Here is a 27,534-nt window from a genome sequence, read left to right on the forward strand (position 1 = left end):
GAAAAAAAACAGCAGCAGAATTAAACCCAGGTGTCGTCAGGCTGCACCGTCCTATAAATTGCTTCTTCCCTACTGATATTTTCCGGCAAGACCATCTTCTATAATTCTGCATCAGTTTACAGGGAATGGGTTCAAAAAGCGCACTTTCGGCTAGACGGTGGATAGTAACAATAGGACAGGCGCAGCAGATCCCAAGGGTTTTCTGGTAGTGCCCTAAATTTTCAGGAAAGCGCTGGAGATCTCCGCAGTCTGCGAGGACTTTCCCCCAACATCGTTGAAGTAATTCAGTTCAGGCCCTGCTTGTCTTTTGGTTGCATTCACAAACAAGGAGCGAATTTACGGTGTTGTTCTTTTCCGCTAGACCTTCCCCTGAACACAATTTCAAGCAGGGATGAGCGACGCCAGTAGATTATATCAGTACCAACTGTTTCAGATCACATTCAAAAGCAAAGCTGACAAAACCCCATATGCTAGAAGCGTTCTCTCTACAGATGCTGACAAACCTGTTGAGTATTTCCACTAGTTTCAATGTCCCATCAGTAGAGTTTTGCTTTTGTTCCGTCGTAACAAAGTAAATCAGAGTTCTGACCTGCAAATGCCACTTAAGGCGAGGAGGTGTGACGAGGGATCATTCCCATTCCTCCCCCACCCCCGGATCATTTATGTCAAGTGCAAAGTTAGGATTAAGAGCACGTTTGCTAAAACATTTAGCGATGTAGGGCTTACGTTTCTAACCAGTACGGCATATCGTTATATACCCATATTGCCGACTTAATCCACTTCTACTGTTCAAGGCGCCACTTTATCCCGCCCCAGTCATACCTGGTGTATAGTCACCAACCTAAAGCCTAACTGCACCAAAGCTCTTCACACCAGACTATGCTGAGAAGCAACCACCCCCTCCCCCATACAAAGAATTTCCGTCTCCTAGAAATGTTTTATTTTGACCGTAATTAGGGTGGCATCATGGCTCAAGATCTGATGTTTTGCTTGGTAATTGATGACAGCTGAGCAGAAATCTAACGCATCTTAATAACACCTCCATGATATTGAAACAAACAACGGGGTGGGGAAAGAGATTTATTTTGAAAATAACCAAAACTTTGAGTCTAATAACCAGACAAAAATATAGCCCGTCATTAAGTACTCAGAATTAAAAGATGGGGCCTTAAATTTCTTCTACTTAAATGTGAAATAAATACTCTAAGAGGAGGCATAGAAAAATTGCAATATAGCAGACACTACATGGCCATTAAAAAAGTTCAAAGCTGATGATTAAAAACGCTAGCTTAAATAAATAAGATATATTTTGATTTTAAACACCAGTTTTCGACAAATTAAGTTGCACTGTTAAGTGTTCATGCTCCATTTTAAGATTTGTTACGCAAACCCAGATTGCCTCAAACCATCGAAAGCCTGAACATTCCCAGTATTGTGTGGTTGGTCCACTTTGTTCACGGCTGGTGTACAACAGCAGAAGCATCCACAGTATTTGGACAAGGGACTTCATTTTCTAAAAACTGCAATGAGTTAAGTCGTACTAAAACATTTATCCTAGCCACTGCTAAGAAGTCGGGTATAAATTTGAAAAATGCTATTCAATTTTAAAATCGAACCTAATTTCGGCTTTATTTGTAACTATCGAAGTTAGATTTCTACCTTTCTTTAAGGTGGCACGCTCGGTACCCTAGAAAGGACATCGTACATCTACTCACCGATAAACAGGAACACGCTGGAAACACTGAGGTGGTCAGGCAGCATGTGTGGAAATGGCGTTCACGTTTCAGGTCTTGGACCAAACTGGGATAGAGGGGAAACAAGTGGTAGAGTGGGTGCGGTGTGGATAGGAAAAAGGGAGTCTCTCCGATAGGGCGAGCCCAGGGTTGCCATGGTGATACATCTTCTTTTAAAAAAAAACCACCTGGCTGAAAGATTGACGAGAGTAGTTGTTGAAAGAACAAAAGTTGGAGGAAAAACTAAGTGACGTGTAAAGAACGCGAAATGCAGGCCAGAGCTGTGGCAGAGAAACGACAGCAAAAGCGGCCTTGGAAATGCTCAGTCGGGTGTATCCACACACGTCCCCTCTTTTCCAACGCCATTCTCCCCACCACCACCAATTTCTGCAAATTGAAGCTTGTTTTTCTTTCCACAGATGCTGACATGGAGCGTTTCTAGCATTGTAGTTTAGATTTCCAGCATCCTCATGTTGATTGATTGTCAATAACTAGTTGTTTCTTTAATTGCACTCAGTATTCTAATGTGGAAGGGGATGGGAAAAATAGAAAGTCAGTGGTTACATAGGGGAATTAATTCTCGAATGAAACGACGTTCTGGAGCAAAACAAATTGCTACATCTTCTGGTGATCCCATAAAAGTCCAGTTTTCCCTTAAAAATAACAATTGTAGTTTAAAAGTATCTAAAGACCATATTACCTAAGTTTTCACCCATTTTAATTGAACATGCCAGTTCTAGCCATAGATCTGTACAATCAGAACAGAAGAGAAAGGCTTTTTAATCTACACTGCCTCCAACTGGAAATAAGCTATTATCCAATTGGTTCTGAACAAAATGTCAAAAACACCAGTCCCTAGTTTAAATATCTTTGATCTGTTTAATATTCAGTGGGCAAATAATCATATATATCATGGTCTTAAATTCTCTTATTCACAATATTTCTATTCACAAAACAAATCAATAGTATGATCCTGACTTTTGCTGAAATCTTTCAATTAACAGAACACTTGTGTAGCTGCAAAAAAATTGTGCTGCCCATGTCTTAATGCACAATTATTTAAATCTTCCCTCACATCATTTCCAATTTATACTATATCACTGCTTGTGTTAACTTAATTCCCAAAATAAAATACATTACAGATAATTTAAAAATCTGAAATTTAATTTTCACATGGGGCCCATCCAGTCATCTACCTCTCATCAGCCATTCTTTTCAAGCAACAGCAGAATTTGTTCTTTCTCTTCAGATCTTAAATACCTCTTCACCTCATGTACATTTTAGGCTACTTTTTTGGGGAATAGTTTAAACAAGCAGTCAACATCTCACACACAGAAAGCTAGTACATTTGTTTCTCTTCAACTTTGCCAGTTAATTTACAAAAAAAATTCACTGGTGAAGTTCCAATGTGGCCTCCAGGTAAGGGAGGGGGCTCAGTGAGCATGGAAGTCAGAAAGATACCCTTTGCCAGTGGATAGGTACAAGACCACATGGTCAAGCCTCATTACCAGCCACGTACAAGAGGATCCAATAATCCCAGAGCCTTTCCACCATCTACAAAAAGGAAGAAGTCAGAAGAGTGATGGAACTCCATTAACTATTGGAGCTTGGAACCATCCCAGAATAGTTGATCAGTGTCCTATTCAAATCCAGCATCGAGTAGCTGTTTGTGCCATCTGCAAGACATACTGCCTTACTCACATGGGCTACTCTGATACAAGCCAATGATTTGGAGGTGCTATCACCAGGTACAAGGCAAATGAAAGCATAGTCACCAGAAAAAGTCTCTCCAAGGTTGCAAGTGACTCCAGCTTAGAAATATATCATTGTTCCTTCACTGAGGCAATAGCTTCAGCAGGAGGATTGCAGTAGTTCAAAAAGCTGGCTTGCTGTCACCTTCAAGGCTAATTAGTTATCAGCAAAGCCAAGATCTCCCCACCCTACAAATAAATGAACAAGAAATAATCTGTGAATTTCAAAAAGCTTTGCCTTAATTGCTGCAATTTCAGTGAAACTTCTGGAGTCCACAGCCAGATCAGCCATGATCTTATTGAATGGCAGAGTGAACTCAACAGGCTAAATGGCCTACTCATGCTTCTATTTCTCAAGTTCTTTTGAAACCATGAGAAGTTGTAATCAGCCAAATAGGAAATTTTATGAAATTAACAAATTCCTTTTGTAGACTAAAAAATGCACAACTTCAAAAACTTCATGAAAATCCAAAAGGTTCACAAACAGCATAGATTTCAAATTAAACTGACCCTTCTTCATCTGCAAGTTCAAAATCAGTAAAACCCATGCTCACTGGAAATGATCACCCTCCCGATTCCCCAGGTTCCCCTCTCCCACCACCCCCCCCCCCCCCCAGTGTCAAAAGATCTTTAAAGTGTCCTACAAAACAAAAAGGCATTGATTTCACATTTTAGGTTGTTGGATCGGTGTCTGGAGAGGTATTTGAACTAACAGGCTTCATTTCAGGCAAGAGGGGTATTAGCCAAACCAAGATGCTTGGTATTTGAAATGATAGATTTTTAACCAGTGTGATAACATTTCTATTTCTGTTTATTTAATTTAATGCATCATGAATAGTCACATATAATCACATTAAAATAGTTTTTAAAAAAAGTCAGCCCCAACACACAACTCCAACACTGTTTAACTTGTTGATATTAGTGGTTCTGACAGCAAGACTTTATCCTTCCTTAAATCCCTCCCATCCCCTTTACCACCACCTCCCAATCTTATACTTTTTCCTCTTATCCCCATTTACTTTGTTTGCAATTTGCTCTGAATCTCAAAGAAAAAAATTGCTTCAAAAAGAGTTCCAATATCTGATCTGCAGGACTATTAATAGGAATATTGTTCACTAGACTGTGCACATCCTTGAGAAACCAAGGCAATTTTTCATCCCCTGGAGAAAGTCAATTGAGAAACTTGGACTCTTAAATCCATAATAGCTTTGTTTAAAAAGGAGTGAGAAAGGAGAATTAAGCTAGTCTTGAAACAATAAGTCGAAACAACCAAAGAAATTGCATACAATGCAAAATGTTCAGAACTTGAAGGTTTTCAAAGAAAAACAGTACTGGTAGCAAAACAAAGTCTTGAACAGAATTTTACATTCCCACAATATCATTAATGCTCTGCTTTTCCATTAGCTTGAAGTACACTTCCCCAACCCATCCAAAAGTCAGGCACTCAAACATTGTCATGTATTTATTAGCCTCAAAAGGATTCTTGGTCACTGCCACAAGATGGATCTGAATACAAGTGCAAATTTTATTATTCTTTTGAAATTGTTGATGCAGGAGCCACCATTACACAGCCTTGGCAAATCCAACTCTGTTATTCTCACGATCAAACTGAGTATAGTACTGCCCAATAAAGACATCCCCGAGAATCCACAGTGGTCCTGCAGGAGGGGGAATGTCGAGAGCCATGAATCCACTCAGACAGATGGTCATTCCAGCCTGTTTTTCCTGGAAAGGATCAGTAGAGTATTAAGATCACATTAAAACAAGAGCACAAATGAGGGAAACAATTCCAATAAGTATACACTTCCTTCACCAGCAGCACAGCAATTGTTGGATGTAGCTGGTCAAAGATTTGTAGTCAAAGCAACAAGAGACAGGTACACAAGGATAACACAAGCTCCACATCATTTCATAATTGAGCATGGCAACATTGAAGGAACAGCAAAGCAACACAAAGTCCTATCAATGCCATACAGATTGCAAAGGCTCAAGAGCCATCACCCTACATCCATAGTATTTTTTTAAAATTAAAATGTCCTGATAGCACACCTATGGGGCACTAAATGGGCCATCATGTGTGGAATCTCTACAGTGAATGCTGTAACCTTCAAAAAAAAAGTCAGAAAAGGAAAACATTAGAACACCTCTCAATGACTCAAATAATGGGGATCATACTTCAAACCAGGCAATTCTAATAGTGAAGGATGGGAACAGAGACAAGAATATCCTTCTTCAAAACAAAACAAACACCACCTCAGCAAGACAGAAGCCCATTCCCATTTAATCTGGTTGTGGATGCTTTGAATCTGGTCTTTTAAGATGTCAGCAAAAGCAGGCAGTACCCATCTACGTTCCTACATATTAGCATCTTGTGGGAACGGTACTTTAAAATGGATACCCACCTTAAGGATATATTTCTCTCCAGTCAATATAAAGCTCTGCCCTCCCAGCATAAATTTAATGGGAGGGAGCGAGGTGACTTTGTTACAATCGACTTTGTACTGTGGAAGAAAATATCAACAATTGTCATGAAAGAAATTACAATATTGTTATTTCACAGATGTTTTGAGATACTGGATACTTATCATCTGCAAGGCATCACATTCCCTTAAAAATATTTTCCCCAAAATCGCCAACCATTACTGTTTGCAAAAATAAAAAAATCTCAGAAACTGTCAAATAGCTTGCCCAAAAGACTGGCCTTCACTCAGAAGCTTAGATATTAACCAATGATAAGCTAAACAAATGATGATTTACGGCAATGATCATCAAGCCTAGACCAATCATCACCTTGTATCCCTTCCCCCAGAACCCATATGTACAAATCCAAGCTCACTTTCCCCTCCCTTCTCTGGGTCAGGGACACAGGATGCTACAGATAGTCAAACTGCTTGTGCATCTTAGAAGCAAAAGAAAATATAATTGGAAAAGTTAAAATAAGGTCCTTACTTCTCCCTGAGTAATTGGTACAGCTCCAATGGACTTGTGTAGGCTTTCAATTTCAGCTTTAGGTCCAGTAATCAAAGAGGTTCCTGTGTCCACAATAGCCGAGCACCCTCCTTTACACAGAGTCAGTGTATTACCAATAGCAATTCTGAAAACAAAAAAACACAGCAAATGCTTAGGAAAGACTGGAATGTTACCCAATATTCATTAAAAAAAACTCTGGTGAAATGTCAAGTATCTTGTTTATGATACAAATCAACAGGACCCAACTACAGTTTGCATTTATACAAGCTATCCATCATTTAGAAAATAGTAAGCGCTCAGAGCAAGAATTAAAAGCAATGCAGGTCATACTGAAATGTATTTAAATTGAAACACAAGATCAAGGGTGTTAGGAAGAGACTGATATTATTAAAAAGTAACTTTGATTTTAAATGTTTGAAAGTTTATGAATTATACAAATGTAAAAGGTCAATAACAAGCTTCAGTACCTTCACACAAAATGCAGAATATACATTTTCCCTTTGAAATTTACATTCAGGTATGAGATGATGATAAAATGGTTCAATTAAAGAGCCCTGCAGTTTGTGACAGACACCCACCCAGGTGTTTGGAGAATAGAGGAATGGAATAGAAGAGGTTGAATGAAATGACAAATGCAAGATTAGCTTCTGATTTTCTGGCAAACAATAAGCAGTGTCCTAGATCTTAAAATCTCACTCCAGACATGATAGTCAGACTGATGTGGATCTTAAACAGCAGAATATCCACAGGGTTGAGTATGTGCCAAATCATACCATGGAACACACTATACCTTATTTTTGCATGTACTGCCAAATATTTCAGAAGCATGTTTTAACAACAACACTAATTATGAACATGTGAATTATCTTACTCATCCATTTGGATCTGCCAGTATGCCTGACGGGTCACGTTCAAGAAGAAGAAGTCTCCAGTGTAATATTTTGGATCAGTGCCACCTAATAGGAGTTCACCCCCAGGCATAGTGTCTGGATTCCTAGAAGATACAAAAAAACAGCATCACCTCCAACTCTAATGAAGAATACTATCTGTGTACAGAAAGTGATAGAAGCTTTTCCAAATGGATCAGAGGATTCCACGTACTTGGTGTGCTGTGAGGTGTACCGAGAGGTGAAGAACACTTGGATTGGAACAGCTTACCTGTTCAAGTAGAAGGAGAACACGTTGCGTTCTACCAATTTCTGCTTCATGATATTGTCAAATACTGGCACAGCACCCTTGACCGAGATACATGGGTAGGCCATGCCAAGAATTCCATCGAATTTAGCAGCAATGAAGGTGACACCAGGTTGTGAGACAGCCTCTCCAAATGACTGATTCTGAACTTTGATGTTGCCAATCTGCATATCAGAGCAGAGGCAGTCTTTACTTAATATCAAAAGTTATTTACTAACATGCCCAACCTTTTTTTTAAAAAAAACAAAACTAGAACACCAATGCCCCAGCTCTCTTTGCAGTCAGGAGCCACTGAATGCATCTGAAATACTAAGGAGTATTATTAAGAGAAAATAAGCAGAGGTCCGGGGCTTATCTTTAGAAAGAGCCTTTGCAGATACAATTAATCCAATAACCTCTTATGCTACAAGGTTCTACAATTCCAGGTACCTACAAAATGAACTATGAACCATTGTAGTACAAAATGATCTGGAGGTCCTAATGCATTTAATACAAAGGGTTAGCATGCAGATACACCAAGTCTTTAGGAAGGCTAATGGAATGATGGCTTTTATTGCATGGGGCATAGAGTATAAAAGCGGGGAAGTTTTGATGCATCTTTACAGGGCACTGGTGTGACTTCAACCATAAAGTGTACAGTTTTGTTGTGTTTATGCAGGAAAGGATATACTTGCACTGGGAGAAGTGAAAATAAGGTTGATTTGTGGGATGAAGAGGTCAAAGTAATAAAAGAGATTGAGCCCATAATCACTTTGTTTAGAAGAATAAGTAAACTTATTAAAGCAAGATTGAGGAAGGGGTGGGAGTTGGAATTAACAGAGTGGATGCCAAGGAGAAATCTCCTCTTAATGGGGGCACCTAGAACTAGGGAGGGGCATGGTTTCAGAACAATATGTCCAGTTGAAACTGAGACAAGGAGGAATTTCTTAGCAGGTTGTGAATTCTGTACATTAGAGTGTTGTGAAGCTGGATCATTGAATTTATTTGTAGAAACTGACATTTGAACTACAAAAGGAGTTATGGGGAGAAAAATGGGAAAGTGGTATTAAGACCAAGATTGGATCAACTGCAATCTTATTCAATGGCAGAGCAGACTGGAGGTACTTAGTCCTACTTCTAATTATGTTCCAAGGGGTAACTGAGCAAAGCATAGCTTCATTGAAAAGGATTTGCAGAATGCAATTGTATACCACAAATGGAAATGCATCTGCTATCTTTGACAGTTAAAGACCGTTGGAAGAACAAGCAGAATGCTGACCATGACATCTTGAACTAGGAAACTATCCAAGAAGAGAAGACAAGGAAGTTCAATGTAGTTGTTGCAGTTATCAATTCCTCCAAGAGGACCAATACTATCCTTTAAGAATGAGAATTCCACATGGAACAGTGTCAAAAATCATGGGACATCTCAAACTGGCTGAAGAAAATGAAGGAAGCAGATACCTGATCCCCATTTGATCCAATAATACAGGGGGAAAAAGTAGGAAAGAGGGAGCAAGGCATGTGCAAATTGGCAAAGGGACAAATAAATTATGGAAATAAAAAGATTGATAAAGAATGCATTTTTTTTAAAACAGTGATTAATAGTATGACAACATGCAATAACTGAAGATATCAGAAAGCAAGAGGACTAAATTAGAAGATCCTTCACCATTAGAGCACTTTTAAGTTGCTGTAATTTGTGCATTTCCCCCAAACAGACCACAAGTTATTGCCCTTCAAGATATTCAACTCTTCTCCCTAGAAGATAAAAGTTCAGTACATACCATGACAGTGTCTTGGCTGAGAAACCCTGACAGGCTGCCAGAACCATACTGGATAGCAAATTTAGTTCCATTCTTCACATAAGTGCTGGACTTGTCAGAATTATACTTGTGATGCAACACTGTTATTTAAAAGTGATTCGTAATATTAGGAAGATTTCATTAAAAAGCATATTTTAGCAATATTAATATTGCTGCTAGTGATAGAACTACCATAGAATTAATGATTCCAAACTACAGACTTATAGGTTTCCCTCCTTATGCAAGAATACACATGACACCATCTTCCCTCTTATAAGAGGGGTTTCGGAACCAATGAATCTAAAGCATGAAGTACATCCTGAAATTTCTGAATTTCTCTTTTGCCAGGATGGAGTATTATGAACAAAACTATCTTTCTTTCCCCACCCCACTGAGTAACTGAAACCATTCCTTGTACAGCCTTCCCAGTTCCCAACCATTGCTACATTACTCAGAACCTTTCTGTTTCCTACACTATTTATCCCTTAGCATCCAAATTAGATGGCACTAACCTAATGGCAATAAATTGGCAAAAGCCACACTCCAGTATGTCAGAAATCAGCCCAAATTGATTCTAAATGCAGGTGAGACTTCTGCTCCATGAACCCCAGTTGAATTTTAATCCAGTTCTCAGAGGCAAGGGTAGAAATATTATGCTGAATTAAGGTTGATAGTTCAGGATTACTTCCACATTTCCCCAACTGAAAAGTCAAACATACATCAAAAATGAAAGAAACAACTTACTGCAAGCAATATCTAATAGAGAACAATGAATGGAAGGAACCCAGAGGTTGGAGGAACCAGTGTCAAATACTACTGTGAATGTCTGTGGAGGAGTGCCAATGCTAATCTCACCATAGTATTGGGCCTGGAAAACAGAAAACATATAGTAGCTATTAAAAGAACCTGTAATAACTCTCATCCACAAGAGAAAAAGTAATGCATACATAACTAACAATAATACTCAGATTTGTATTCCCCTTGCTTGATGGGATCTAGTCTGGAGGGATGCACCTCCAGGAACACTGCATCCATGCATACTTACCCAAATGATTACTTTTTACAGTAAAATTTGCACAAGTTGCATTTTCCTCACAGTAATTATACATCCACTATACATACCAGTCTTCCTGCAGTCTCCACCCAATCAAATCCCCAAACACCAGCCCAGAATTTAATATCTTCCCTACTTCCTGAGCAAGCACTGGAGATAAAGATGATCCCAGGTTTGATACAATTCATTTCCATACTAGGCCAATACACAAACTATGAATGCAGCAGACAAACTTTAGATGGTTCCTCTATTCTTTGAAGGCGGCAGCATCCCCCAGATTGTCACAACTTCATGCAATGGAATCCCATCTCTACTTTCCTTGCTTCACATTATTTGTTCCAATTCCACCCAGTAGGTGGTTCTCCTCCAGATCAACTAATTGAACTCACTGATCAGCAGTCAAGACTTCTTTTCCTTTAAATATAGAAGGGACAAAAGTAACTTTCCAATTGAAGTTTACGAACTGCTAAGTGAACCAAAAGGTTGAAACTCTAGTCTGACACATTTTGAAGTGGTAGGACAGATCTATACTAATTAACTAATTCTAATTACAATCCAAAATTAACCAAGATCTGTACTAATATATAGCTAATTCACCTACCAGTGCAACTTTTGCATTCTCAGCTGACAGTTTCTGACTTATGGAAGCCTTAGGTTAAGGACAGTTCTCTGAAGACTTTTCTGACCCAGGAAGCATCTATACTAAAGTTCTCTTGCTCAGATGATTGGGGGCAATTTCTGTGGTCCAGATTTTCTGTGGGCATTTCCAAGGGTGCCAATCTAAAAAATAGTTTCAACCCAAATTAACTCTGGGATCAAGAGAAGGGAATAGTTACAAGTCTTCCTACACAGACACCAGCTGAAAGCATGTAATAGAACAGAAGTAGTAACAATTGACACACAACCCTATTAGTATAGTTCACCATGGAATGAAGTGCTTATTAAATCAAATCACAAGTCAGTCCTTCCACAGTAGTACTATGAAGCCTGCACAAAGGCAGTAAATTCAATGAGACAATGGAATGCAGTGTTTACACCATGAGTAAGTCTCTCATACAATCAAGTCTGTAAAATGTGAGAATTTAATTGGCCAATATGATTAAGCAATGCCTGCAGAGGATTTTGGATTTATACCCAAAACAGAAACTTCCATCATTTGGCTCCTTCAAACCCAAAAATCAGTTTTTCTTTGAAAAGAAAATTGCAACCAAAAATGATCAAAACTGGCCTCAAAGTCCCAATTGATTTTTTTTTAAAATATGGACTCAAGTTATCCAGTGAACTACATTAACATTCTTTTTGAAAAGAGGGAGTCCCCGGCTTGGGGATAATTTGCTTCTTTTACAGTTCTGTGTTCCAAGGCTGATGCACCCAGTGTTGGACCTGCAGACTCTGCCACAGATAGTGCCCAGGGTGCTTGGGCTTTTGGGTGGTGGTGCTCCATGCTTACACTGCACTTCTGCGTGCTCCTGAAACATGGACTTTGATTCTCAGTGCCACCTGGAATGCTCCATGCCCATTTATCATGCCCAGACATCTCCATTGGGATGTTGTACCTTTCCCAGGAAGGTTAAGAAGATCCTTTAAACTTCTCCAATGTTCCCCAATCTCTTGCCATGACAGAGCTTGGTTTTGGGATTCTCATGTTGGGCATGCAAACATGTGATGCCCAGAACCAACAAAGTACAATTCCAGCCTCTATGGTGGGAATACTGGCAAGGAGAGGATGCTGATATTAGTTTGCTGAACCTGCCATTGGATCTGGAGGATTTTGCAGGTGGCATCCTTGTAGCAGGCACCACAAAGTACTACATTTCAAACCTTGGAAACATACGAGGCAGGGATCACATTGCTTGGTTGACTAGTGTTTTGTGGCACCAAAACATCCCTTTCCTTCAGATGGCCAAAAAGGTGTGCACTGAAGACAATGGGGAACTTCATCAATATTAGTGTTCAGCAAAGGAAAAGGTGGTGTTCTACAGAGATCAATATCCTTCAAGCCAAAATACCCACACCTTGACAATAACTTCAATATCTAAACAAAAGATTTCTAATCTAAATATTAAGATTTGAAAGATTTGCAGTAGACTTGTTTTCATTCAAAAATAAACCATTCTTATGCTTAAAAGATTTTTGGAAATTAGAGCACATTTGGCACACCATCAAAACAAGTTACAACTTAAAAGATGAAACATGAAGCTATACACATGGAAAAAAATCAAAGACAGGCCCTGCAAAGCACAGTATTGATTTACAGATTGTAGAGGTTTCTTGTTGCACATTTCTGCAAACAGTTGAGGTGAACAGTTTTTATTTTAAAAACATGCAATCTCCTTCCCACATTGTCCTAATAACGATGTACCTCTAACTGTACAGTTATGCAAATCTTGACAGTTAGCTGCTGAACAAAAGCAAGATGGATGAATTCCCACCCCCCCCCCCCAAAAAACATAACTGGGTCATAAAATAGAATAAATATCCTAAAAGGGACACCCAAATGCACAGATCCATGACTAGCAAGTCATTAGCTTTGTATAGTACTCATTTAATTGTCTAATTAATGCAAGATATCTGGGTATCAAAATAATTTACTCTTTACTCCGAAGTCACTTAATTAGAACCCATTGATGTTGCTGTCTCACTAACAAAAACATGACCATCAGGAACTGAATGACTTCATGGTACGAACAATCCTACTTCCATTATTTTTTAAAAATTTACCTTTGAATATTTTACATGCATGACTGGTCCAAGCCATTGTTGTGGTGTACCAGTTCCCCTCCTCAAAATGCCTTCATTTTGATACCTCTGCCTAAATGCCACAATTGTCTTATTGAATGCATTGTCAACTTCTGAATCCACATAATTTCTCCTGTCCATTTTTCTCTTGTTACAGGTCTCTCCCAGAGCCCAAAGCTACAACAATATCTTGTCCCATCTTCTTCGGTTCAGGTTCACTTTTACATCTGACGTATCTTGGGATATTTTACTGCATTTAAAAAAAAGCATTCTATAAAATCAAATGGTTGTTTTTTGCCAATTAACTGGTCTGTCGAATACAAGTGAGAGCTGTTCATTTACATGGTGATCAAATTTGGTAAATTCAAGGGAAATGTCTTTAGAAGTAATCTTTAATGGGCCACAAATTAAACTGTAATTATACTTCAAATGTAGGAAAATCAATCAACTTGGCATCCCTCCCTTGACCTGCAGAAAATAACACATTTTGGGAATGCAGCCTTTGAAACGAACTTCAATCATTTATAAACCTACCATCTCACCTCCAAGATCCACACTTCCACAGTGGGCCCAAGATACCTGCAATGACAACCTCCTCAGGGGGGAAAAAAAAGTTGTCTCATGTAATTCCATCCTAAATTGAAAGTCAGTGATGTACAATTGTCCATTTTAAAGAATGTTTATCCATTCACATACAGAGCTCAAAAGCTGTCAAAGTGTAGGCATGATAAGATGTAATCTAATCTTCAAATTGGGCAAATTTTGGTCCCAGAAAATTTATAAAGTGAACCAAGTGTCATATTAAAGTTTCCTTATTTATATCACATACATACTCAGCACACCCAAAGTAGCAATAAACTGGTTACCATCACTTGTAGGACCTTGCATCTGTTCAAGTTCAGTCAAAATAGTTAAAAAATCAGTCACTGTGTGCGAATTATACAGCAAAACAATTCTATGGGGAGGTAGAAATGTTATTTGTTTCAATTACTAAAGTGAATTAAAAACAAAGCAGCCAAAGCAAATGCACGAGTCATGTATAGTGCAGCACTTTTGGCCACACATGACTGCAATTAGGCAATGCATCACGTTGTATGACTCAGCCATTATTTCTGGATTAAAATAGTGTGACAGGAATTTACTGCTGTGGGTCGTTGCCGAGTGGTCAGATGTGCTGCAAGCAAGATCAGCTTTTCAATGCTGCAAGCATCAAGCATTTTCATGTCTTTCTCAGTGGCTTTCTAAACTTCCCATTAAACAGCAGCTGCCATGAACACAAAGGCAAAAGATGCTCAACTACTGAAGACCATACATAATATCTTTTATTATAAAAAGATACATTGTTAAAAGTAAATGCCAACATTTGCAAACTGTGGGAAAGCACCAAGTGAACAAACCTCCAAAAATTGTTCATTTTATCCTAGTACAAATTTAGACATGCAGAGGGAGAAATTAGTCTTTGACCATTTTCAGACGCCAACTGTACTCATCTCCTATTCATCTTGTTTCTAATGAAGAAAATAGAACAGAATGCAGAAGGAAATACAAATGATAGCTGATACTATCAGTTCAATTTCTAATGCATTCTTTTGCTACTTCATACTTAAATACTTCAACCACACAAGTCATGAGCTGCCAGTTTCTTTATAGATTGTTCTTTTTCTCAGAATCTTCCACTACATTGCCAGATGCAAGTGTAGAAACATCATGAGCTTAAAACTCCTACTACCCAATGGGTGGGGCATAAAGGACTGCACACACAAAAAAAAAGTAATTGATAACCCACAACCACAGTATAATCTGTATAAACTGTCTGCTTGGCCAACATTGAGTGACTGCAACAAAAAGGCTGCCATTTGCCAGCAACCAGTGCCTTTTCTCAGGTGGCTGGAGGTGGGCAAAAGGCCCTGAAATATATTCAGTTATATAGCAGCAACTGTCATGTGGAAACAAAATAAAGCAGCCAGGAGTATACAAATAGAGTGGGCTAGGGAAAAGGTGGTTACTACTATATGACATTTAATAATACAGGTGATTCATGTCAGGAAGTGGTCCTTGAACATCCATATTCTGCAATCAATATCAGGTGGTCTGCCAGTATCAATTCAATCCCAAAAGAAGTTGCTAAAGTAAATTGCCAAGTTTCTTAGGAGGTTAAGGAGGGATGGCTTGTCACCAAACACTAGCAAATTTCTACAGATGTACTGCTGTAAGTATCCAGACTGTTTGCATCATGGTCTGATGTGGCACTTTGAATGTGCAGGAACACAAGAAGCTGCAGTGAGTAGTGGACTCTGCCAATTACATCATGTGCATATCCTTCCCCAACACTGGTAGCATCTATAGGAGGTGCTGCCTTCAGAAGGCAACATCCATCAAAGATCCCCACTGTCCAGGTGATGCCACCTTTGTGCAACTACTATTGGGCAGAAGGTACAGAAGCCTGAAGTCCCACACCACCAGGTTCAAGAACAGTTACTTCCTTTCAACCATTTGATTCTTGAACCAAACAGCAAAACCCTAATCACTACAGTTTGGCAACACTATGACCACTTTGCACTGAAATGGATTTAATTTTTTTTGTTCTAGTCTTTCTTATAAAACAAGTGTACAATTTATGTTTATTTTGTGAATGCTGCTTATATGATGCCTGTGATGCTGCTGCAAGTTTTTCATTGCACCTGTGCATACATGTACTTGTGCATATGTCAATAGAGTTGACTTTGAGCTTTAACTTTGAAATAATTTGACCAGCATTTTGGCAGATCCTTATAACTCAGCATCAGATGTTTTGTTTTAAAAGGCTATCTTATTCAAAAAACACAAGAATGATTTTGATGGGAATTGGATAAATTGAGGGAAACAAGTGGGGGGGGGGGGTTGGGGGCAGAAAATAAAACTATACTGGGGCAGAGTGAAGGAATGCCCTTTGTCCTAAAGCATACATAGAATTTAGTGTTCATGTGTCTGTTGGGAAATGTTCTTTTCACATCAAAATTTCTTCCTGAGGATTTAAGAGGTTCACGGCTCAGATGTATATACCCTATTAAACTTCAATTGTACTCCACTATCTGTGAAGATTTATACAGTTAAAAACAATGCAAACACCTGCTTTTGTATTTAAAAAGTTAAATCTAAGCAGCTTTACAACATTATTACAAAGAATGACAAGTATACCTTGTGATACACCAGCAACAAAATTTCTTAACATGCCCAATCCTGGGAATGATTCAGGATTGAAACCGGACTGCTGGAGCTGTGAAGCAGCAGCCCTACTATCTGTGCCACTGTGCTACCCACCTCCAAAACTGATTTCTAACTATAGCCTAATAATTACTGTGTATAAATTTTAGTCATTAAGATGCATTAAGGGTGGCACAGTAGCGTAGCGGTTAATGCGATGCTATTACAGTGCCAGCGATCGGGGTTCAATTCCCATCGCTGTCTGTAAGGAGTTTGTACATCCTTCTGTGTCTGCGTGGGTTTCCTCCAGGTGCTCCGGTTTCCTCCCACATTGCAAAGACATACAGGTAGGTTAATTTGGGTTTTAAAAAATGGGCAGCACAGACTCGTTGGGCCAGAAGGGCCTGTTACCATGCTGTAAATAAAATTTAATTAATGCCCCAAGCTATAAATATGTAAACAGTGCCATTAAGCAAGCAGTAGCATTCTGATTAATAGCCTGGGGCAACTTAATGATTAAAGTTTATACACAGTAATTATTAGGCTATAGTTAGAAATCAGTTTTGGAGGTGGGTAGCACAGATAGTAGAGCTGCTGCCTTATAGCTCCAGCAGCCCAGGTTCAATTCTGGGCTCCAGTGCTGTCCATGAGGAGTTTGCAGTCTCCCCATGGGTCTCCTCTGGGTGCTCTAGTTTCCTCCCAAATCCCAAAGACATGTAGATTGGTGGCTTAATTAACCTCCACAAGTTGTCCCTAGCACCAGGGGTTGAATCCAGGGTGAGTTGATGGTAATGCAGGGAAGATGAAATAGGATCACTGTAAATGGGTATTGATGGTCAGTGCAGACTTGGTGAGCTGAGGGGCCAGCTTCCATGCTGGCACTATATATACTGCACAACTAGCAGAAAACAGAAATCATCATCAAGAAGATACTACAGAAAAAAAAAGTTCTTTATTGACAGAAAGGGGCAGATTGAATACTCAAAGGGCCATTAATTAGTGAAAGAAAGCAAGTCTGAATTTACTCCAGCAAAGCAATCCATGCTCCAAATACTTTAAGCAGTGAGGTGGAGACAATAGCATCTTAAAGTCGATCTTCAAACCAGACACGCAAAACTACAGCAGGCCAAGAGCTGGTTGGCAATTTTTGATTTCACGGAGTCACAGCTTTTCATTTGTCTTACTGCAGTTAAAAAAAAGCCAAAGCATTTCACAAATGCTGATGTAAAAAATTAGGTCAGCAGAGTCAAGTGACTCCTAAATCAGACATGCATTTCATCTTTTCTGAATCAACAGTACACACATTATGCAATTTCACCATTAATAGTCTTGCAATGGAAACAGGTTGAATGACCACTTCAGCTATAGTTTCATTACTCAGCCAACTTAAGGGCAGAAATGTTGAAAGAGGCCTCTGTGCAAAACAAGCAAACTAATTTAGCTGCGACAGCAGCAGATTAAAGATGCAGAAAACTATGACAGTATTTTAAAAGATTCGACAAATAGTTTTGAAGAGAAAGTGAAATATTGATTTAAATCTCACTTCTCATTTATGGTTACTGTTATTGCCCCCATGTTGGACTAGTTTATATTGACTATGAAGAATACAGAACGAGTTTGGACATACTGCTAGAACATTCACCCTCAAGTTAACAGATGGAGCTTGATCTCTAGCTCTTCAAGGAGTGGTACAGCCTTTTGGTTTCCCACATCAGCAGGAATGCACTGCGTGATTGGGAGAAACTTTCTTCCAATTTCAAATGCAAGTCTGAAAATTAAAAACTGCAGCGCAAGAAAAAAAAAGTCAACAACCTTGGAAACAGCAGATATTTCTATTTGTTTTTTTTGAAGAAACAGATACTGTTCACCTTGCTGAGTGTTCAGCAACAACTGTATTGGCTTCAGAGGAAGTGTTCAATATATTATGGGCACCCAATATTTCTTGAAATTTCATGTCATGAATTGCTATTAGATTTAAACAAAAATGTTTGTTCATAAGAAATAAAAGATGCTTGGCTGTAATTATGCAAATGCCAAACAAAATATATTTGTTTTGTATTCAAGTTTGCCAACATTTTTAACACACTGGACTCCTAACGCCACAGACAGGGTGAGCACAAACTGAGAATGGAAATAACTTAAATAAAGATCATGTCTGACCACAGCCTGCAATTATAATTTTTGTATGCAACAGGGTCACGTGGATAAAAAGTTCTTTTGCAATGGTTTTAATAGAAGTGTCCAAAAGCCTCCTACTTCCTCTTCTTTCTTCTGAAGATTTGCCTTTTTCAAGTCTCCTATTGTTCCTTTATCTTTCTTTCACCTGCAATTCTTGCCTCCTTCCTCCCCATTTCATTTCTTATTACTCTACAATGGCTCTTACACAAGTCCCCCTTTTCCATCCCCTTTACTGCTCAGTCCTTCCCATTGGTTTCTCTACTTTCAACCCCTCATCCCACTATTTTCCTCACTCCTCCAGTACAACAGAAGTGAGAGAAAGATTAGGCCATTTAACTGCTCAAACCTGCTCTGCCATTCAATAAGATTATGGCTTATCTTCTGCCTCAACAGCACTGAGTTTCTTCCAGAATGCCTTCTTGTTGTGCTAAAAAGACTTTTTACATCTACAGTTCCAATCTCATATGGCTCATTGAAACCCACAACACACCTTCCTGTCCTATCCCCATATTATTTGATTTCTTCAATATCCAGAAACCTATCAATCTCTTTGCAATGCAATGAAAACAATTTTCCAGTTCAGATCCATTCCTTTCCAATTTATAGTCTTTGAAGTTCTCCTTCACCCCCTGAAATGGTGGTGTGTGGGAAGAAGGAAAAGAACTTCTTCCAAATACATATGTAACAGAATCCCAGTGATTACTAGAGATCCCAATCATGCAACCCATCAGACTGTGTCAAAAAACACAAAATAATACCTTGGTTCTGTTTATATTACATTTTGAAGAGTCACTATTGAGTATTCAGAGTTTGACAAGTTACTGAGGTGAAGGCAGAGGACCCGTGGCCAAGTCTATTGGCAACCACTGAACATCAACCTTCACAATGCTATCAAAAAAAATCAAACTGCTGGAAGAACCCTTGTGAGACGAGCAGCACTTATGGAAATAAAGGGATGGTTGCCGTTTCAGGTCAGGACCCCGCTTCTAATGTGGACCATCCCCTTACCTCCACAAATGCTGTTTGGCCCACACTGTTCTTCTAGCAGTTTGTATTTTGTTCCAGATCCTAGTATCTGCAGTCTCTTGTGTCTCCTTTACAATACTATCTTGAGGACCTAGAGGAAATAATGACGATTAAAAAAAAACCAAGTTCAACACAGAAAAAAAGCGTTGCATACCATGGTGTAGCACATCAGACAAGTGTTCATACTCTGCACCAGCCTCCAACCTTGCCATCAATACATCTGTCTACTTCTTTCCCTTATCCAGCTTACATTAAATACACCATTGTCTGCAAATTCTGATATCATGCATTTTATAATCAGAATCCAATTCATAATTATAGATTAAAGAACAATTGCCTCATGTCAAAAAAATTCACAGGAAGAATAGTTAATACATTCCTTTTAGATATCCTCCATTTTCCATTATGTTGTCAAAATTCCATCTTTAATAATATCAGTACAAGAGACCATACTCACATCCAGATAGTTTTTCAGTGTTTCTGGGGTGGGCTCACTGCTTTGTGGAAAACCCAGATTGTATTTGAAGTTTTGGTCTCCTGCAACAAGTTCCTCAATGCTATTCCCAGAATCAGTGAAGATTCGTCGAACTGAACGAATTTTTTTCAAAGGAATTCTGCAAAATGAAACAAAATGTTGATAACATCATATAGTTGTGAGGATGAGAGGGTCTAAGAAAGTAAACCAGATTTGAAGATTCTGGAACTACAGAATAACAATCAGCAAGTTCACAGCAGGAAACTATCTGAGGGGGAGAAAAGATAGACCAGAAGACATTCTTAAGTACATCAGGAGCAAGAGGGTAGCCAGGGAAACAGTAGTCTCCTTAGAGACCAAAGGGGTAATCTACATGTGGAGCCAGATGTGAACGACATTCTAAATGAATACTTCTCACCTGTATTCACCAAAGAGATGATGTGAAAGAAGTCAGGGAGGGGGTATGTGGATAACTCGGACTATGTCAGTATTATGAAGGAGGAGGTATTAGATGCCATGGGATGCACAAGGGTTGATAGATCCCCTGAGATCTATCCCAGGTTGCTATGGGAATCAAGGGAGGAGATAGCCGAGGGTCTGACAGATGTTTGTATCTTCATTAACCACAGAGAAGCTTCCAGAAGTCTATAGGGTAGCTAATTATATTCTTTTATTTAGGAAGGGCAGCAAGACTAAGCCAGGCAATAATTTTCTTATCACTGATGTAGGGTTTACTGACGAGTAAACCTTACGTCAGTGGTAGGGAAGGTATTGGAGAAAATCCTAAGGGATTTGCAAAGGCAGGGACTGATCAGGGATAGTCAGTATTGTTTTATTTGTGGGAAAAAGACTGATGAAGGCAGAGCAACAGACAGTGCCTTTCTGGAGTTCAACAAGGCATTTAACAAGTACCTGTACAGCAAGCTGGTCCAGAAGGTTAAGAAATATGGGATCAAAGGCAAGCTGGCTAATTGGACCCAAATTGGTTTGATGATAGAAGGCAGAGGGTAATGATTAAAGGATGCTTTTCTGACTGGTAGTGTACAACCAGTGGTGTTCTGCAGGGGTCAGTGCTGGGACATATGTCGTTTGTGATGACACATTAATGACTTGGATGCAAGTGTAGGAGGTATTATCAACAAGTTTGCAATGACATAAATGTTGGTGGTGTTGTGGTAACACCCTGCCAGAGGAAGTGGAAGAGTCACGTACAATGCTTTGGAGACATTTACACAGGCCCTCAAATAGACAAGGGAGAGAAGGACAAGAACCCAATGTGGGAAAATGGGATTAATTTAGATGGGCAAAAAAAAGTGAGCAGGGACATGCTGGGCTGAAGGTCCCCCATTTCTGTGCTGCACAACTATGACTTGGAGGAGGTTCAACCTGCTTTTAAGAGCCAGTAACCACCCTTCACCACTTTCAGCCTCTTCAATAAGAATGTTACAAGCATTTATAGATGCCAGTTTTAAAGAAATAGAATACTTTGTCAAAAACAAAATGATGGAAACATTTAGCAGATCAGGCAGCATCTGTGGAAAGAGAGAGAGCTAAGGCTTTAGGTCAAAAGACCATTCATCAGAACTTTGCAAGTCAGAAGGAGCATTAAGCCACATCACCTGCAGAGCTAAGCACAGGATAAAAGCCTTGGGCTCAGACAACATTAAGTTTTAGCTTCAATGAAAAAGTTCTTACACTAAACAGCCAGTTCCATTTATGAATGGCTGCTGAAGTGCAGGCAACATTTAGTGAACGCATATTGACCAAGCACTGCAGCAAGCCAAAGTTCATGTAGGACTGCAAGAAAAGGAATCTCGAATGAGCTTGAACCAGAGTTCCAGAGGTGAAAAGTGCATTATCATATTTTGTCAACTGGTGATCTCTCCAAGTAGGAGCAAGATAGCTTATGCAGCTGCTGTATTGAAGCTCACAAAAATTGTACAGATTTTTTGGATATATGATTTTGTCTTGCTGCTGTTAAGTCTCCTGCAGCAATTTTCTTCGTACAAGGTTCATAATAGTCTCTAGTACCAGTTAAAGTCAAAGACTTGCATGCAAGCAGAGTTAAAAACAATAGCACCTTTAGCCTCAAAAGCAAGCATTAGGGAAGGAAGTTGTGCATTCCCATCTTTTCTTATGCCCTGGACACATGCACCACCTTGAATTATTTTTTTTGTTTGCAGAGTGTGGGCTCTGACACAGACAATGAGGTAGATAACACTTACTACATTTCAGCAATGTTAACTAAAAGGCGAATGCTAACACAATAGCAGGATTTCTGTTCCTTTTGAACAGAAATTTAAAGTTTTCTACAACCAAATCTATAGGTAGATGGGACTCAGAAACATTTTAACCAAATGACAGCAGATTTATAAGCATCAAGTACTGCTTGGGAGTACAAATTTAATTGTAATCTCAAATCCATTTCAAGGATTTAAACCCTAGGTTTTTCCAATTCACAGTAATACAGAAAAAAAAAATGCAGCACATTCTTAGGCAAAACCTTTATAAGTTAGACAAAGGGAACAAAGTATTGGCAAAAAAAAAGTTTAAAAAAAAATATACACTTCCATGTAGAACATCGGAAACAAACCAATTGGTTGGGTGTTGTGACGGTTAGGACATATTAGGCAAAGGGGAAAAATATTGAATTTCTTTCTGAACAAATCAGATTGTTTTGATGATCTGCTCTTTGCCAAAGGAAAGACTTTTCAATTAACCGAATTTGTAAAAAGCCATATATTCCAAACATGCCATTACAAAGACAATGCTGTGAAAGGGGTTCAGGTATTGAAGCACTGAAGGAAGGAACTGCATTTGAGAGATGTTGGGAGCTTAAAACAAATTACTACGGAAATCATGCTAATTAGCAGAGGTGGTTTAAAAAGTGATTTGATGAAAAGTACCATTTTTAGAAATGCAAACACAATACTATCCACTGTAGTCAAAGGCTACACAAAAGCCAGAGTCAACAAAATATTTCCGTAATTAAAAGACATTCAACACTTCCTGGATATGTATTCAGAAAACAACATTTAAAAATTGCAAGGAAATCTAAAAGTTTTCCCTTCTTTCAAATAATTTAAACAAGCCTTTGCATTGAAAGCATCACCTTAACGACCAATGATAGCATTTAAATTAAGAGCGCTCCAAACAAAAGCTTTTTTTCTATCTAAATTCAACTCACTTGTCAATTTCCTGTGACGTTAGCAATAGAAGGCAAGTGACACTGTATCTACACATGACACCACACAAAAGGAGGAGAAAATGCTGTCACTTTTTTGATGCTTTTGCTTTCCGTTACTGCCAATGTCAATGATGTTGACAATGAGTTCAAGCTCAACTCCCAGTCTTTCTTATGAGAGCAAGAACCTACTATCCATTATCCAGTCAGGCTTCAAGCTCTTGTCCCAAACCACACAGTTGACATATAAAGAACAAGATGCACTATCAAGGTGTGATAGGAAGTTAGTGTGCAGGGGATAAATATTTATTCAATTAACTTAATCTGAATTCTATCTTTTTACATCAAAGTTGGTTTATATTAGCAGTATTACACCATTCAATTCTTAAGCTTCAAGCAAAACTAGTTCTCATAACTTGTTCAAACATGTATTCTGAAAAGCAATGACTAGTCTCCATACAAAAAATATAGCTGGTTACAAACATGTGTTTAATTCATTCCTGCTTATAAAAAGTTACTTTTTACCAAAACAAAAAAAAACCTCAAGGCACTACACAAATCTCAGATTCTTTCTGTCTACATGATTCAAATTCCAAGGCACCAAGTTCAGTTCCAGTTCCTCAAAGATTAACAAGCCTATAACTAACCAAAGGCATCCAACGATTTCAGTTTTTGATCACAATATCTTTCATGACCCTTTGCCTTTCATCAACTTAATGCATGCCCTTTGACCTGTCACAAAAGTATTGCTGCATATTAACTAAAAAAAAAGCACAAAACCACAAATTATTATAATCCCTTCCTCCCTAGCCTGGAGCATCACTCGGTCCACTCACACTGCCAATGTTATAGCAGGTCTTCATCACGAGGCATCAGAAGCACTGACACAATTTACCATCATTTCACCACCGCCCTGTTAGCTCACATGGGACTGATTCACTAACACAGCAGGGAGTATATTTGAAACAGTCGTCACATTTTAGGTACAAAACATAGGAACAGAAAATAAATTCCAGAAAGTAGCCTTAATTGCTGGATCCAACTGTTTGTGCAGAACAGTCAAACGCTTAGACCACTTGTCTTGGCGAAAGCACAAGAAGTGGATAAAGACCTGTCTAGTTACATTAAATTAATAAAAAAAAATAAACGCAAAAATATATAGACAAAAATGTGAATAGATTTAGGCAATAAAATGTTATTTTGTTTTAAGAACAGCGTGGCAAATCCTTCAAGTACTGCTGTGACCTTCAATAAAACTGTTAGTAACGCCCCTGGTTATGTATTACAATACTGAAATGTCAGAAGACGCCTTGGAGCAGGACATCGCGGAGCAGAGGCGATGGCTCTGCAAAACATCCAGTCCATCCTACTCTCACCGTATGAGTCCATTGCAGAACCCGATCGCTGCCAAATGCAGCAACAACACCAGCAATGCTCCAACCTTCATCATGGCGAGCAGAATAACAACCTCAGTTCTCCTATCGCGGCAACTCGAATAAAAGCAGCAGCTAACTCCGCCTTAAAGCGGCGCGTCAATTCAGCACGCAACGTTTCTGTAACCACACATACATGGGTCATTGCCTGGAGCGAGGTTAACTCTATCCTTTCCACTTATTGCTCATTCATTCTAGGCTTGCTGGCAGGCCTAGAAAACTCTCTTTTGATATATGAAAAATGCACAACATTTTATTTTTGTAACAGAAGATGATGGAAACCCTCAGGGAGCCAGAAGCACTGATCCCAAACGCAGTGAACTCTTTGGCTTCAGCATTTTCTAATTTTGTTTTTCATTTGCACCATCTGGGTATTTTGCTTTGTAATTAAGAAGAACGTAGAACAATTTCGCACAGGAACAGGCTCTTTGGCCCGCATTGTCTGCGGTGACCATGATGCCGATCTAAAGTAATCCCATCTGCCTGCATAGTTTCTGCTGTTCATGTGTCTGTCTAAACGCTTCTTAAATGTCCTATTGCAACACACACAGAATGCTCCTGGAACTCAGCATCTATGGAGGGAAATGAACAGTTGATGTTTCCGGCCAAGACCCTTCATCAGGACCTGTTCCCTCCATCAGGACCTGTTCCCTCCATAGATGCTGCCCGACCTGCCCAGCTCCTTCAGCACTCCAAGTGTGGTGCTCCAGATTTCCAGCATCTGCAGTCTTTCTGGAGTAAAAGTTCTATTGTATCTGCTTCTATCACTTCCCCTGGCAGTGTTTTCTAGTCAGATACCACCCCGTGTCAATAAAAACTTACTTTCTACTGTCCTTTATTTTTCTAAGCCAAGAAACTTGCATGTCATTTTAATCTATCTAAAATGTGACTCTAGAAATTGATTTTATGCTTAAATAATCTGTTAAATAAACAAAAGAAAGATGTCAGAAATTTCCAAAGTTTAGACAATATTATAAAGTGGAAAGTGTAGCAGCTAATTCCATGCACGTCTAGTGCCTCCAAAGAGTAATGTGACAATATGATAACTGATGCTAATTGAGGAATACATCTAAATATATGATGTGCTTTTGTTTGCAGAGATTAGTGGAAATCTATTTGATACTACTGATATTTAACCAGGTGCATTTGACGGGGTGTTGCGATTGCTTTACATATGAATGTCAGAAGGAAAATTATCATCAGTTCCAAAGAGTAAGTTTATTTAATAACTTTATGTATTATTATTGTTTACAATAGAGTCATGGATAGATATGTTCCCTGCGTATTCTTAACTGTTCTTAACTGGCTGGTATTAAATTAGCATTGCGCAAAAAATTAGGTCACAAAATGCTTACATCTTGAGTCTGCAAGTGACACGTGCTACTGCCCTTACCGCGTGATCCTGTTGGTGAACATTTATCTCATACATCAGTCGTTAGAATAGATCATGTGCAACTTGTAAACTTCCTCTTTTTGAAAGGTTTAATGGATATGTTTACTTGCTAAACTTTTAAACAATCATTTTTATTTACATTAATGAATGAGCAGCAAAAATACTGAAATACATGTTTCTCTAACTGCAAATTATAAGATAATAAAAATATCATCAACTTCCCCAACAAACCCAGACTTCAAACTGAGGTCTATATAATGTACCTCAATGTAGCCTAACTCCCTGATTAGTTCAAATACTCGAATGTTTAAAACAAAAAGTTTACTTTGGTCATTGGAAATACTCCGCAGGTCAGGCAGCATCTGTGAAGGGAGGGAGTTAACTTTTCAGATCGATGGCCTTTCATCTAAACTAGCAAATTTGGTAAAACAAGCATCTATTAGGTTGCAGAGAAGAAGGGTGAAGAGGACAAATGGAATGTTGGTGAGCAAGAGAGATGCCAGTTGAGACAGTGCAGTGAAAGCTTGTTAATGGCAGGTAACATGCAATAGAAGAAGATGAATGACGACAGATGAGAGAAAAAAAACAATGCTTGACCTGTGGAGAACAGAACACCGCAGGTTCTGGAATGCTGAAATAGAGGAGAATGTCAGAAATACCCAGCAGATCAGGCAGCGTCTATGGACAGAACAAAGCTCCAGAGATACCATCCGACCTGCGATGTAGGGCTGACTCTGAGAGTAAACTGGCAAGAAACATAAGAACAGATTCTTGGAGTTTTTATAGGAATGTAGAAAGGAAAAGACTAGTGAGGCCAAATGTGGGTACCTTACAGGCATAGAAGGGAGAATTTATAATGGGAAATTAGAAAATAGGTGAGAAATTAGACAGATAACTTGTGTTTGACTTCAAGGAAGATATAAGTCACTGCCACATATACGAGGGAATCAAGGTTCAAACGAGAATGAGGAACTGATTTTTACAGCATATAGACCTCAGTCTGAGTAAATGATGAAACTAGTAGTAGTAAAAAAGTACCCGAAAAGTTGGTGAGCCCAAAAGCCGATAAATCCAATGGACCCAGAGATTGACATCCCAGAGTTTGACAGAGGTGATTATAATGAATACATTGATTATCACCTTTAAAAATTCTATAGATTCTGAAGTAGTAATCATATTATTTTTGAACTCAGTTCTATTGTATTTTTGTATATCTATTATATTTATAGTTAATATAAAACAAACAAACTTGCCTATACATAGTGGTTGTTCCATTCCTTTCAGAAGGTCCCAAATCACTTTATAACCATTTTTGCAGTGAAAGCCCCCATGAACAATGTAAAAATTACAAGATAATCTGCTTTAGAAAAGCTAATTTGGAGATATTGCCCAAGACATAATTCTAGGATAATTCTATTCTCCCAAACCATATATTGG

General features: G+C 38.8%; 1 protein-coding gene across 1 annotated transcript; it reads right to left on the bottom strand.

The window, feature by feature from the left end:
• Positions 1–4,931: 4,931 nt before the first annotated feature.
• ctsd (cathepsin D) lies at positions 4,932–24,793 on the bottom strand. The gene is made up of 9 exons (XM_052028915.1): positions 24,648–24,793; positions 20,070–20,226; positions 10,177–10,300; positions 9,415–9,533; positions 7,613–7,812; positions 7,326–7,448; positions 6,434–6,578; positions 5,887–5,985; positions 4,932–5,209 (listed from the first exon to the last, which is right to left on the bottom strand). The coding sequence occupies exons 1-9, from the start codon at positions 24,719–24,721 to the stop codon at positions 5,048–5,050; spliced, it is 1,203 nt and encodes a 400-aa protein (XP_051884875.1). The 5' UTR covers positions 24,722–24,793; the 3' UTR covers positions 4,932–5,047.
• Between the last annotated feature and the right edge of the window lie 2,741 nt (positions 24,794–27,534).

The sequence above is a fragment of the Pristis pectinata genome, chromosome 14, assembly GCF_009764475.1.
Source record: "Pristis pectinata isolate sPriPec2 chromosome 14, sPriPec2.1.pri, whole genome shotgun sequence".
NCBI classification, from domain to species: Eukaryota; Metazoa; Chordata; class Chondrichthyes; order Rhinopristiformes; family Pristidae; genus Pristis; species Pristis pectinata.